Source organism: Dermacentor andersoni, chromosome 6 (genome assembly GCF_023375885.2).
Source record: "Dermacentor andersoni chromosome 6, qqDerAnde1_hic_scaffold, whole genome shotgun sequence".
Taxonomy (NCBI): domain Eukaryota; kingdom Metazoa; phylum Arthropoda; class Arachnida; order Ixodida; family Ixodidae; genus Dermacentor; species Dermacentor andersoni.
In genome coordinates this window covers 127,330,515-127,345,472 of record NC_092819.1, presented here as the reverse complement: position 1 = coordinate 127,345,472, position 14,958 = coordinate 127,330,515, and the positions used below count along the sequence as shown (strand labels likewise).

At 45.9% G+C, this 14,958-nt stretch overlaps 1 protein-coding gene across 1 annotated transcript in view; it reads right to left on the bottom strand.

The window, feature by feature from the left end:
* LOC140219108 (gastric triacylglycerol lipase-like) overlaps positions 1 to 14,958 on the bottom strand; it is a 222,559-nt gene that overhangs the window by 42,572 nt on the left and 165,029 nt on the right. Inside the window, exon 2 of the mRNA XM_072288992.1 lies at positions 635 to 845. Within this exon, the coding sequence (XP_072145093.1) occupies positions 635 to 845 (211 nt within the window). The remainder of the gene's footprint in view (positions 1 to 634; positions 846 to 14,958) is intronic.

The window sequence follows — 14,958 nt, the reverse complement described above, 5'->3', positions numbered from 1 at the left end:
CAATTAGTACATGACCGAGGTAGCTGGAGAAGTATGGGAGAGGCCTTTGCCCTGCAGTGGGCATAGCCAGGCTGATGATGACGTGGTCGCGAGCGCCGCATCTCGAAAGGGATCTGCAGACGCCTCATACCTTTGTACGCGCTGTGTTCTTCTCGCTCTTGCGTTGAAGCGATAGAAAGCAAGAAGGTCACTTCTCTTGCTGCTGCTGCCCCACTTGCTCACACGAGAGTTTTGACAGAAAATGAGTGTCCGCGCTCATCCAGTGTGATGTGTTATGCTTTACATCATGCGTGTTAATTCAGTTAGTAAGCGAATGTTTCCAAGTTGATACGGCCGATAGTGTGTCTATTATTACTGTCGCAATCCATGCTTCGCCTTTCGGCCGAAACTAACTTTTCTTCAGAAAAAGCTTTGATATGTTGCCCGACAGTGTGTTAAGACTTTCTTTCTTTATTCCTTTTCTGTTTGTTGTCACTTAGATGAGTTAAATACACAGTCTTCACTTCAGTGACAAAATTCGGGACATAAAAGATTCGTTTCCAGCGGCAAAGCAATATCTGTGTTCTTTATGCTACGTGAATTTCCCGTACAGCCTTGTACTCCAAACGTAAGTTGCGCAATAAATGCTACTTACCCAGGCTCTGTTCAGGAAAATTAATTACAAAGTCAGCTGATGAAACTGCGAGAGCATGGACGATGAGAACAACTGGTTTGTAGTAGTTGGCATCCAGTACCACAGGCTCATTCCTTCCTCCTGGTATTCTTTGCATGCGCAGGATGTAGCCATCTGCAGTGACCACTGTGTGCTCTTCCACGGGGTAGCCCTTGCTCACAATCAGCTCCGACTTGTAAATAAAGCAAGGCTTTGAGTATCACAAATATCACAAATATTGAGTAGTAAAAGACTGTTCCAAATTAGAATGTATAAGATGTATGCAATAAAGCTTCCTTAAAACAAAGCGATCGCGTAGACACTGTACTTCGACTGATGCAGTCTTTTGCTCAAAAAGAAGAGGCTCTAAAGCAGCTATATTCGACGGAGTAGTTCACTCCTACAGCACGGGAGCTCATAAAAATTAGACATCTTTGGAGGAAGATTACCCACAGTAATGAGATTTCCATTCTCGTGGTCGTACATATCTAATTTCTGATGGGAAACTCAGTATTGGTAGAGATTTTCATGAGCATGGTATCTACGAGGTGTGAGTTGTTTGTATGGGCCCAGTGACCCAAGTTGTCTTATAGGTCAAGCAGCAGGTAGCAGGAATTTGAGCAATTGGGCACATGGTCAGTTGCCGTGTTGTCTGCTCGGCAAGGCAGCAGCCAGGACATACCCAGTGGCTCAAACTAGTATACAACTTGTGTCAACGGAAATAGTGGTGTAAGAGGATAGATAGATAGATAGATAGACAGACAGACAGACAGACAGACAGACAGACAGACAGACAGACAGACAGACAGACAGACAGACAGACAGACAGACAGACAGACAGACAGACAGACAGACAGACAGACAGACAGACAGACAGACAGACAGACAGACAGACAGACAGACAGACAGACAGACAGACAGACAGACAGACAGACAGACAGACAGACAGACAGACAGACAGACAGACAGACAGACAGACAGACAGACAGACAGACAGACAGACAGACAGACAGACAGACAGACAGACAGACAGACAGACAGACAGACAGACAGACAGACAGACAGACAGACAGACAGACAGACAGACAGACAGACAGACAGACAGACAGACAGACAGACAGACAGACAGACAGACAGACAGACAGACAGACAGACAGACAGACAGACAGACAGACAGACAGACAGACAGACAGACAGACAGACAGACAGACAGACAGACAGACAGACAGACAGACAGACAGACAGACAGACAGACAGACAGACAGACAGACAGACAGACAGACAGACAGACAGACAGACAGACAGACAGACAGACAGACAGACAGACAGACAGACAGACAGACAGACAGACAGACAGACAGACAGACAGACAGACAGACAGACAGACAGACAGACAGACAGACAGACAGACAGACAGACAGACAGACAGACAGACAGACAGACAGACAGACAGACAGACAGACAGACAGACAGACAGACAGACAGACAGACAGACAGACAGACAGACAGACAGACAGACAGACAGACAGACAGACAGACAGACAGACAGACAGACAGACAGACAGACAGACAGACAGACAGACAGACAGACAGACAGACAGACAGACAGACAGACAGACAGACAGACAGACAGACAGACAGACAGACAGACAGACAGACAGACAGACAGACAGACAGACAGACAGACAGACAGACAGACAGACAGACAGACAGACAGACAGACAGACAGACAGACAGACAGACAGACAGACAGACAGACAGACAGACAGACAGACAGACAGACAGACAGACAGACAGACAGACAGACAGACAGACAGACAGACAGACAGACAGACAGACAGACAGACAGACAGACAGACAGACAGACAGACAGACAGACAGACAGACAGACAGACAGACAGACAGACAGACAGACAGACAGACAGACAGACAGACAGACAGACAGACAGACAGACAGACAGACAGACAGACAGACAGACAGACAGACAGACAGACAGACAGACAGACAGACAGACAGACAGACAGACAGACAGACAGACAGACAGACGGACGGACGGACGGACGGACGGACGGACGGACGGACGGACGGACGGACGGACGGACGGACGGACGGACGGACGGACGGACGGACGGACGGACGGACGGACGGACGGACGGACGGACGGACGGACGGACGGACGGACGGACGGACGGACGGACGGACAGACAGACAGACAGACAGACAGACAGACAGACAGAAATTTGTACACCATATGTGTGGCAGACGCTACGCCGCTCTCAGCAGCACTACGACTTCGTGAAAGCACTCCTCACGATTGCCCAAAGCACGCATTCAGGAGAGATATGCATGTGGACGTGGGCGACGCGTAATGTTGCTGTTACGTTCTACAACCGCTTAGCGTCGATTAACTATTACATGACTTGCTTCAGCTGTATACTATTGTTTTTCTTTGTAGCTTCATGCTGCAGTCGGCTGGATGAAACTAATTTCTTTTCTTGGGCCGCGATATGGAAGCAATGCCTTTTCCCGGTGATAATGGCTTTCAGTACTTTTCGCATTTATGAGTGGTGGAGCGACGCTCCCCCCCCCCCCCCCCCGGGCGAAGCGTCAGAAACGACCACCTGCGAACGCGAAATGCGCCGAAAGGCATTAGCATCGGTAAACGCATCGCTACAAAATACCGGGCCAAATCTCTACGGACATTGAACTAAAAGATTCTACTCATTTATTCTGTGCATGTACATCTTTCACGTATAGTTTAGCAGGATTTACTGCTTGATAAGTTAGGAGGAGAAGGGGAGGGGGGTTATGACAGTGTCAAACTTGCGCTGAACGGATAAATTGTAGGAATAGGAGAGACGCGAGGCGGAGAGGCCAGAAGCCCGCGCGATTGTAAGCAAGTCCTCGACAATCTGGACTTGCTTCCAGGCTTCTACCATTAAAATTTTGCCTTAAAGATACAGCCTTTAATTCTTTTAAGGCAGAATTCTCAAGCCACCAACCTCAGCCATATACGACAAAAATGGCATTAACAAAAGCATTGCTCAAGAACGATCTTCGCCGGAACACCGGTGTGCACTTCTCACAAACTGTCATTACGCTGTGCCTGTGCAAGCAGATCTGTCCGCCTTTGTGTTTCACTGTACTGCGTTCGTCACGAGAAATGACAACCAACTTGCCAATTATCACCTTTAACATCCAAGATGGAGCACGGATTGCAAGGCCCTCTGATCTTTCACCTAAACGGAGGCGTGTGCCACTACACAGTACGCTATGTAGTAGTCTAGTACGCGAGCATCGTGCAAACCGAAATCGTGGCGCTGTGTGTCTCCGAGGCCATGAAATTGCCTAATAGTGTTCTGCAGCCTCGATTTGCTGGCGCTGTAAACCACCAAAGCATGAAGAGCTTTATAGGCAAAGGCGCTCGAGAACTATTTATGTTTGCATATTAAGGCTTCCTACCAGTGAAAAACGAGTGGAAACTAATTTGCTGATTTGCTGATTTATTAGCACTTTCCATGTTTACTTTCATTCCCGGAAGATTTCATGCCGTTGTTTTATTGTGAGCCGACAAAACAATTTCTGAACTATAGAAGAAGTTACGTACCGGGGGGCTTCATGGTAGTGCGGTCGTATATCGTAGCCAATGGGTTGCTGTTTCAAACTACTAAAAATATGCTTTGGAAACATAAAACGTCCGTGCTATAATTTTCCCTCTCTAAATCCCATCATTCAAAGTTTGCGTAAGCTGATTCAATATAATGGCTTAAAGATAATTTAAGTTTCTTCCGACAGCTGGATGCTTAAGTTTTCCATCGTTTTCAATGCAAAGCATTGCAAGCTCTAGCGTTGAGAGGAAGCTCTTGGGATAGTGTTCTAACAACGCGCGGAAGCAGCGTGGTGGCGAGACGCAGCGCGCAATCTACTGCTGCTGCACCGCATAAAGAGTGCTCTATCAGCTACCAGGCGTCTCACGATGCTGGCGGGGTGGGGAGCGTCGCCAATGATTTTACAGGCATCGTACATCAGTGTTGCATGAGGTGAAACGAAAAGGGGAACCGTCAACGTCTGTAGCTTGAAGTGCATTGTCCGTTACATTCGGACCACTGTATGCACACGAATGCTGTATCCACGCAGCTGCAGAGGATAATCCCTAGTCTTTGTGCATGCGATGCTCATGCCAATAGTGGATGGTGGAACGCCGCTGTGGATGCGCTAAATAGCCGATTGAGCAGATGCTGAAGGTGGGTCCACTTGGCATCGTCGTTTTTGTTGCCAAACTCAAAGACTAGTATCTGTCACATCTCTGGAGACCTTCTAACTCGCCACCCTAGCCCCCAGGCAGGATGGCGTGTTGAATGATGTTCGTTCTTTCTCTAGTTCAGCTCGCCTGGGCCACAACCGCGTCATTGATGTCATCACACCAAGACGACGGCGACATCACCAACGCTCCTCCAGGGCCTGCATATTTGCTAGTACAATCAAATCGAGATGCAGCACATTTATGACAGCGTTTCATAAGTGGAATGGACTGAACAGATTATTAAAGCCCGAATCGACGTTACAGAACGAAGTCCGTAATACAGCGGCGCCCTTCTTGAGGAGAAACTACGTCATACACGTTCTCTACCAATACCTTCAATGTCTGAGAACATAGGAAGGTAGCCGAGTTGCAGGGGTCTGTGAGAAAGCACTGAAATTTAGGGAGTCATGCGATCCGACCTAATGTGAAGTGCGAATTCAAAACCGCGACAAAACTTGCTGCACTAAAGGTTTAGCATTTCTTTGGAAAGAAAGACACTGTGCGCTTCCTATCTACAAGCGAGCTGGTGTAGTTTTAGACTCATGTGCGGTATTTTCAAGTTATTCAACGCATTCGTGAAGCTTAAGGAAGCCTTACGGAACAACTCACCACATTTCTCAGCGAATCAGCGTCGAAGTGGAACCCAGACGATACAGGTGATCCCCAAAACCAAAGCAACACAGAAATTTTGAACCAGCTGGCCATGGTAAGACAAAAGGGCTACTTTTTTATCGCCAGAATATTACGGTGACATGCATAGATCTCCATCTAGGCTAAAAAGAACTGAACCCTCGCTCAGTTCAGTTAAGGCAATGAGAAAGAAAAGCTAAAACAGACCGGAAAACAGGTATGCTACAATAAGCCACACTTTTCCACGATAAGCGGAAAGCAGTCGAATGAGTGGACAAATAGCATAGCTGGGCCGGATGCATTACAAACATTCCTTTTGCGTTAGCGCTAGAGCGAGAAGGCCACAGCTTGTCTCTTTAAACGTTTTACAGCAAAGCTGTTAGTGCGGCTAAAATTGCGTAAAGAAACGTTATATGCCTGTTTTCAACGATTCCCTGCAAAAATATAAAAGAAAAATAAACACAGATACTAGATAACTCACTACGTTCATATTGTGAGGAAATGTAGAAAAGATTACGGGTAATGTGTAAGCAAAGTTGGATGTGTACGGGCTCACATACTTAGTGTCACAAGCCCACTGGCCCATGTAGGTCTTTACGGTTAATTTTCAACCATGTTCCAACAGCACAGCAACCTTATGCCCTACCCATTAGACCATAGACTATCCTGCGACCCAAGTTAGTGATTAAACGGTTGAAAAAAAAACTTAGATAGCCCGTGGAAAGTGCGTCAAGGACCCTAAGAATGCTAATCGCATTAAAGCTGAGATGACGGGGTCAAAACGATTATGATTATTGCAACGACATTACTAATCCCAGTGTGACGAGTTGGCTCAAAGCACGCGATGACGCTGTTTCGCCGTTTAAGGACTGACTACGCCTCAATAGATCCAGTAGCTGCCGTGCGAAAAATGTAATCCAGGTTCCCTACTGGTTCTCGAACTCTACACATCGCCAAGAGAGTTGGCGGCGTAGATGATGACTTGCGTTAATGATAGTTATATCAAACCATTTTCAGAACCATATTGAATCTCTTGTATATCAGATCTCTTGTCTTTTTTATGCACTTAGGCGCGTAATATAGAGATGATATTAAGCAAGTAAGCACCAAACATTACACAGAATGACGGATGTAGCAGGGCCGCCATTGCACGTAAATATTTAAAACAACAATCGGTATCTCATACGACAATCAATCATGCAATACTTGCTATTGCTACTTTCGTCACACGTAAAAAAAAATGCCTGAAGTGCTATTTTTATTTTTGCACGCTTGCTCTATTTGATGGGATTACGATTTTATAATTAGGTTAAAATTGGGGCATAACGCTTAACGCTTTACGACTTGTTCCCTTTTCCCAACTTCAGATATTGCCTCACATTGAATTGCCTCCTTGCGTTCTGTCCGTGTTGGTGGAAAAAACTAAACGAAAGAACAGGCATTGATACAGCCAGATCTTGCACAGTCATAGCTGGTGGTACAAGGTAGATATTGAAGAAAAAAACAACATTAAGAAGACGTATAATAAAAATGCTAGATAAGGAATGTATAGTATACCTGATTAAGTAAAACAGGCTAGGATACCATTTCTCACGGCCCCGTTTCAAAGGGGACGCCATGAAATCATCATCGTCGTATAACAATCGAACGCGTAAGAAAGCTGGCATATATTCTGTATAGACGAAGGATTTGAGACGGTTTTGGTATGAACCGAATACGAGAAAGTGAGCCTTATTACAAATTTGTCTTTGCGCTCAAGCGCATATCTTCATAATCTCGGCCAAATTTATATACCAAAAAATAAAGGTGCCAACGAATTCTTTCACATTGCGAGAGTTTTTGCGCCAGGCTGGGATAATCAGCAGTTTTGCTTCATACGGACGTTATTGTTTACAACAGCAATTTCTATTGGTGTTGCACTTCACTTTATTTTCGGCGCCCAGTCAACCATGACGATTAGCATATTTTTAAAAATTTCTTTACAGGTCAAGCGGCTGTATGTTCCTCGGCGTGATTGCAGTCGAATCTGCGTGGGTGAGCAGTCAATTTTTTGTATATTTAATGCGTCGCTGCGGATGTCGCGGATTACAGGTTCTAGCATCAGCAGGATTTATTACGGTGTTATTCAATGCAAAAAAAAAACCTATGGCTCTTTTGTCTTCATCTTTTGTTTCCTCTTTTCTCTTGTGTAGTGGGTCATGCGCTTCCTATAAAAGCACGCTCTCAGTGTGCGTCATGCTCTACCTGCATGATCTAACATTCTCTATTTTTCGATCTGTAAAGTGCATTAGTGCAACTGCGATTTGAAACAGCAGCCGCAATGATGTTCTTGGCTATACTCTGGATTCCTCTTTTGGTCCTCTTAGGTTACACAAGCCTTGAATACAGACTCCCCTCTAGTATATATTTGTTTTATACTTTTATGCACCTCTGGTGCCTTAATAATCAAGACCACACATGCCTTCACCGCACCAGCCTAACGTGACCTACACGAGCTGCTTCAAGTGTCGAATTCAACTGACGAATCTTCCCATGCAATTTTTATGTAACACTGCTGAAAACCTGGGGCCTGTTAAGTGTGACTGCTGCCACATCTTGTCGGAGAGGTAGTGTTTGAAGGCGGCGCCGCACTTGGACGGGGACTCGAGCTTGGAAGTGCAGCTCACTCTGGGGCCGTGGCTAAGCACCACTTGCGCGTTAGGCGCCACGAGAGCACCGCTGATGTTTCCTAGGTCCAGTTGACCTAACGAAACTTGTAACATGTTCCTATGGGTGGGTAGCGCAACCCGGACGAAGGACGAGAGGCAGAACACAACACGAGCGCAGTTTTGCCTCTCGTCCTTCGTCCGGGTTGCGCTACCCACCCATAGGAACATGTTCAATCACCAACTCGCCCAGCTTGCCGTCTTAATTCAGAAACTTGTAAATATCTTTATTGTGTATGTGTGCATGTGAGACTGTATGTGCCACTTGTGCATTTAGGTCATCACTGTGCACATCATAACTATCAGCCAAGAATAGCGTGCTAGGCGATCAGCCACCCTACCATCTCCGGCATGTTATTAAAGCTTGTGCATTATGTACGTCTCCTTTGGCTAAATACGATAAGCAATATTAGAAACAGGCATTATTTGCATGCTGCAAACATTCTTGGAGTGGCGATGCGCTTGCTCGGTATATCGCGTTGTGTAGTTCCTTAAAGCATAACAAACTGGTCATGACTCACTTAATCTTTTCTTCGGAAAAGATGGGGAATGCGGGAGATGGAAATTCAAGACGATGAGCGAAACGTGAACAAGGTGAATGCAGGAGTCAACGTTTGGACAAGTGGACTTGTCTTCTTCAAGGCGACGTACGCTTTCCTCGCCACAGTATATATAGGTGAGGTTCTTCTAAAGGGGAGAGGGTGTGAGGCGGGAGTGTGCGGAAACGAGGGAAGGTGTGTTAGCGTGTCGAATTGAGAGTAAAGGAACGCGGTGCACAAGGTCAAAGCCAGGGCCACTCCTCACCCCGGTCTTTTAACCCATGCGTGTTAGCCGGCGTGTCAAGGGCGTCTGACACGCCGACTGAATAAAAAAAGGGGGAGGGGGATACGCCAAGAAATCCAACTAAGTGTCGTTGCCTTTAGCTTGAAGTTTAGCATAGCGAATAGATTCTAAAGCTCCCTTTGAAACGTTTACGCCTATTGGTTGCAATGTCTTGAACTTATGGATAAGGTATGATTCTCTGTATTTTCTTTCTCGTTCAGAACGGAAATTTGACTGTAAGATGTACAGTTTAAGTTCATCAAAGTTATGACCTGGTTGGTTGAAACGCTGGGCGACGGCTTTGGGAAGGTTTTTAGCTGTGTCCGCGTGGTGTCCGTTTAATCTGACGTTCATTGATTGTCCTGTTTCACCGATATATTGTTTCTTACAGAAGGAACATTCAAGCATATAAATCACATCCGAACTTGTACAAGTGAAGCTAGATTTGACTTCATGTGTATAACTATTTGCGGTGCTTTTAATTTTAATATCACTTTGAAGGTGCCTGCAGGTTTTGCACCTAGGACGATAACATGCTTTTATTACGGGGGAATGCTGTTGGCTGACTTTTGCGTATACTAACATGTCTTTAAAGTTACTGTTTCGGCGATAGGTAACCCTAGTTACAAGCGGGAACGCTTTTCGCAGACGCTCGTTACTTGATAATATTGGGTGGTATTTTCTTAGGATGTTGTTTATGTGCATTAGAATATTTTGTTATAAAGGCCGGCATTCTGTCAGATTCTAGTGTGGGCTGTCTCTTCGCCGATTCCGACTGTCTCTCCAATCTTGACGCGGTATCACGAGCTCTATCGAGAGCAACTTGGGGATAGTTCCTTTCTGCTAGCGTTGGTTTAAGGTCATTTAGGTGGTGGACATAATCGTGGTCTTCGCTGCAAATTCTTCTTATACGTTTCGCTTGTCCGACAAAAATTCCTTGCTTGCAATGTCGCGGGTGATGACTCTTGTAGCCTAAATATTGCTGGCTATCTGTAGGCTTCCGGTAAAGTGTCGTTCTCAGTTTTCCGTTTTCTATGTAGACCATCGTGCCTGGGAAGTTGATCTCACTAGGAGAGTGGTGAGCAGTAAATTTAATACTCGGGTGAAAGCGATTGGAATGGCTAATTAGGTCGGTTAAGGCACCGCGTTCCTTTACTCTCAATTCGACACGCTAACACACCTTGCCTCGTTTCCGCACCCTCCCGCCTCACATCCTCTCCCCTTTAGAAGAACCCCACCTATATATACTGCGGCGAGGAAAGCGTACGTCGCCTTGAAGAAGACAAGTCCACTTGTCAAAACGTTGGCTCCTGCATTCACCTTCTTCACGTTTTGCTCATCGTCTTAATCTTTTCTTGTGTTATGAGGCGAGATTTTTCCGCAATATGAGTTATGGACTCTAAATAACTTGCTAAGAAACGCAGCTATCGTAAATTAGGTGAAGCAAGCGACTCAAATAGCACGTTAATCATTTAGTAATTCCCCGCTTTACCGATGATGATGATGATGTTTGGTGTTTAATGGCGCAAGGGCCAGGTGTGGCCAAAGAGCGCCATGCTAATGTTAATGAGTTCGCAGTGGACAGATGGGTTCTGTGATCTTAATGTGCTTGGCTGTAAAGGGGACTAAAAGAGTTGATCCAAATTCCATAAAATGTAGGAGTAATAAAATTATGGGAATGACTATTGACGTGTACTATGAACATTAGAAAGCATTGAGAAAGAATGATGCAATATATAAAATATGTGATTATCTAGATGTATAAATAGTCTAGAGCACTACTGCCTCCCCGGGGCCCTTGAAACCCAAGGGCCTAGAGGCATGTGCTATACAGAGAATCTATCCTAGCGATATCCTCTGGAAAGAGGATGCGCTACGAAATGAATGGGCTTGTAACATGTAGTACAGCATCTTTTAAGAAAGCGAGGACTGCTTTGGTCTTAAAAAGCGGTTCTTCACCAAGAAACATAGCCGGATGCAGGGGAATACAATGGCGGTATGCAAACGGGAAATGTTTCCTCCTGTCTCTTTCGGCTTCCCGGCACTCCAGGAAGACATGGAGGACGGTCAGCCGGTCGCCACATCTGCCACAGGTTGGAGGCTCATTACCGGACAAGAGAAAGTTGTGAGTGCCAAATGTGTGTCCTATTCTCAGTCTAGTGAAGAGGACATCTGTTTTTCGTATTTTTGTAGTTGGGTACCAGGGACCTAGCTTCGGCTTAATTAGGTGAAGCTTATTACTTGTTTCTGTGTCCCACAAGCGTTACCAGTGGCTTCGGAGTTTGTGTCTTAGAAAAGGCTTCATGTCTGTGGCAGGGACAGCAGCAGAGCGAATACCTTGCGATGCTATTGATTTGGCGATCTTGTCGGCAAGCACATTTCCCTCGATTCCTCTATGGCCAGGAACCCAGCATATTACTACATGCCTATGTGATAAGTAGATGTTACATAAGAGTGAGTAGAGTTCATTGAAGACAGGATTCGTATGCTTTTGAGAAGAAATGAGTGCTTTTACAAGGCTTAAGGAGTCCGTGAATATGATGGCTTTGTCCAGTTTCAGTTTCTTTATATGCTTTACTGCACACAGCACTGCGTAGACCTCTGCAGTGAAGATACTTGTTATAGGGTTCAACACGTCAGATTCAGTGAAAGAGGGACCAACAGCAGCGTAGGATACGCCAGCATGTGATTTTGATGCGTCTGTGTAAAACTCGGAGCAGGAGTACTTCAATTGAAGCTCCCGGAAATGAATGATAATTTCAAGCTCAGGAGCGTGCTTTGTTACCTTTACAAACGATACGTCACATTCTATCACCTGCCACTGCCAGGGCGGTAAAAGCTTAACAGCAGGCATTAGGCGATGTTCGAGTATTGGGACATCCATTTCTTCACTAAGTTCTCTTACGCGCAGCGACAAAGGAAGTCTCATGGAGGGTCTGTTACGGAAGAGTGTTTCACACGTTAAGTCGTTTACTGTCGTGAAACACGGATGTTCCTTATTAGAGCGCACTTTCAGAAAGTAGTTCAAGCTGATGTATGTTCTCCGAAAATGGAGTGACCACTCATCGGACTCGACATACAGAATTTCAACAGGGCTTGTTCTAAATGCGCCAGTGGCCAGGCGGATTCCCAGATGATGAACGGGGTCTAACATCTTTAGTGCGCTCGGGGCGGCAGAGTGATATACTATGGCACCATAGTCTATTCGTGATCGAACTAGGCTCCTGTAAAGATTCAACAGGCACTTCCTGTCGCTACCCCATGTTGTGTGGGATAGGATTTTAAGTAGGTTCATTGTTTTAAGACATTTTGTTTTTAGACATTTTAGGTGTGGGATGAAAGTAAGCTTGGAGTCAAGTATAACACCTAGAAATTTGTGCTCTTTGTTAAAAGAAATTTGTTGCCCGCCCAGTTCTAGGGCCCTATAACGTAAAACTATTCCAATATGTTTCTATTCCAATCTCCTGACGTCAAATTGGCGTAACCACCAACGCAAGCACCGGGCGGGCACCCGCGGAGTTGTCTGAACAGACCAATCAAACGCTCTCCTCGTTCATAGGAGGTCACTTTCGTTTGCTTCGAAAACGAATAACATTGCCTGCACTGAGCGGCTTGTGGTATCTAGTTGGCTGACAAGAGGCGAGGAGAACGCTCAAGTGGAGAGGGATTCGATGGGGCCGAGCCACTGCACTGAAAGTCGATTACCGGATGAAGAGGGTGGTGCCGGCGTCTACGATTGGTCGGCTTTCCCTTACTTAACTTGCGGTGGCTGGTCGAAAATCGCGGTGGCATGCAACGGAAGCTCAAGAATGACGTTAAAACGGACCCTCAGCAAAGAAGAGTTGGCAGAATGAGGGGGTAAACGTGTCGAAAGTGCTCGAAAACGTTACACGGCCACGCAAGAAGTTTTATTATACGCAAATACACTCATGCTCTCCGGCAGGTGCGGGGAGCCGGCGTCTGAGTGATCGGCGGCAGCCATCTTCTATTCCTTTCGGAACGGGGCAGCTGCGGCTATTCCGAAGAAAATTCAGTTTTGTTCGGCATATTAATGTATCTTTATCCCGTACACGTCACTTTGACGCGGCCAGTTCTTGCGGTTCTGTGACAGGCAGGTGAAGTGGGTGCAGCCCGAAAACGTTTTACCAATAGCCGTGGGCTAATGGTGAAAAGGGGTCGAATCAGAAATAACTGTTTTTCTTTTTTCTGTCAAATCATGCATAATCACTGTGTAGACATCATATCAGATGGGGAGGTATCGTGGTTTTCGCGACGTCGCGTGACAGACAGGTGAAGTGGGGGTGGTCGAAAAAAGTTTTTGACCAATCGTGGAGGGCTGGTAGCAGAATTGGAATAGAAAAGTTTGGAATAGTTTTACGTTATAGCGCCCCTAGAAAAGGATCTGGGACCAGACCTCTCTTTCTTGTGAAGAGAACGCAGGAACTTTTGCGGGGGTTGATTTTAAATCCATTTTGGTCTGCCCACATCGACACCTTGTTTAGGGCCTGCTGTACCTGTCTCTCTCAGATTGTGAGGTTGCAGGATTTGAAGCCTATTTGTATATCGTCTACATAGACGGAATAAAAAATAGCTGGTGGTAATGATGCACGAAGCGTGTTCATCTTTACGACAAAGAGCGTGCAGCTGAGTACGCCACCCTGGGGTACCCCAGTTTCCTGTATGAATGTACGCGACAGTGCAGGACCTATTTTCACCCTAAATGTACGGTTCTCTAGGTAGCTCTGTATGATAGTTAACATATTGCCGCGGATTCCCAGCGCCGAAAGGTCGCGCAGGATTCCGTACCGCCAGGTTGTGTCGTATGCTTTTTCCATATCCAGAAATACAGATAAGAAGGATTGTTTGTGTACAAAGGCATCGCGAATGCTCGCTTCGATGCGCACGAGATGGTCGATTGTAGATCGCCCTTCCCTAAAACCGCATTGAAATGGGTCAAGCATTTTACTAGACTCTAGGAGATGTATCAGATGGCGATTGATCATTATTTTCGAAAAGCTTACAGAGGCAGCTTGTAAGCGCTATGGGACGGTAGCTAGTGAGCAATGAAGTGTCTTTACCATGCTTCAATATAGGGATCACAATAGCCTCCTTCCACTTCGATGGGAGATAACCAGCAGCCCAGATAGCATTGAAAAGTGTAAGTATCGTGATTTGTGTGTCGGAGTGCAGGTGTTTAAGCATATCATACATGATTCTATCGGGGCCCGGTGCAGAGCTCCGACATACTGACAAGGAGGCTTTAAGTTCGGCAATGGTAAAAGGGCGAATTTAAGGATCGTTTGGCGTGCATTTCCGATTCAGAGGCTTGAGTTCTTCTATTTCTTTATATTTAAGGAAGTTCTCTGAATAGTGACTGGAGCGAGACACGTGCTCGAAGTGTTCACCGAGAGCATCAGCCTGGTCTTGCAGTGTATCGCCTTGTGTGTTTACCAAAGGGAGGGAGTATGTTTGTCGCCCTCTTATGCTATTTACCTTGTTCCAGACTTTGGCCTCATCTGTATACGTGTTGATACCCGATAAAAACTTCTGCCAACTGTCTCTTCTGGCCTGTCGGGGGGTTCGCCTTCCTTGTGATTTTACTTTTTTAACGTTGATAAGATTCTCCGCAGTGGGGGAGGCGCGTAGCAACCCCCACGCTTTGTTTTGTTTTGTTCGAACGATCCTACAATCGTCGTTCCACCACGGGACACGCCGTTTACATGCCAAGCCATTTACTTGTGACATGCATTTATATGCGGCATCTATTATGAAGGCTGTGAAAAACTCCAGTGCAGCATCAATTCCTAACGAAGACATGTCAGCCCATGAGATACTAGTTAGAGAT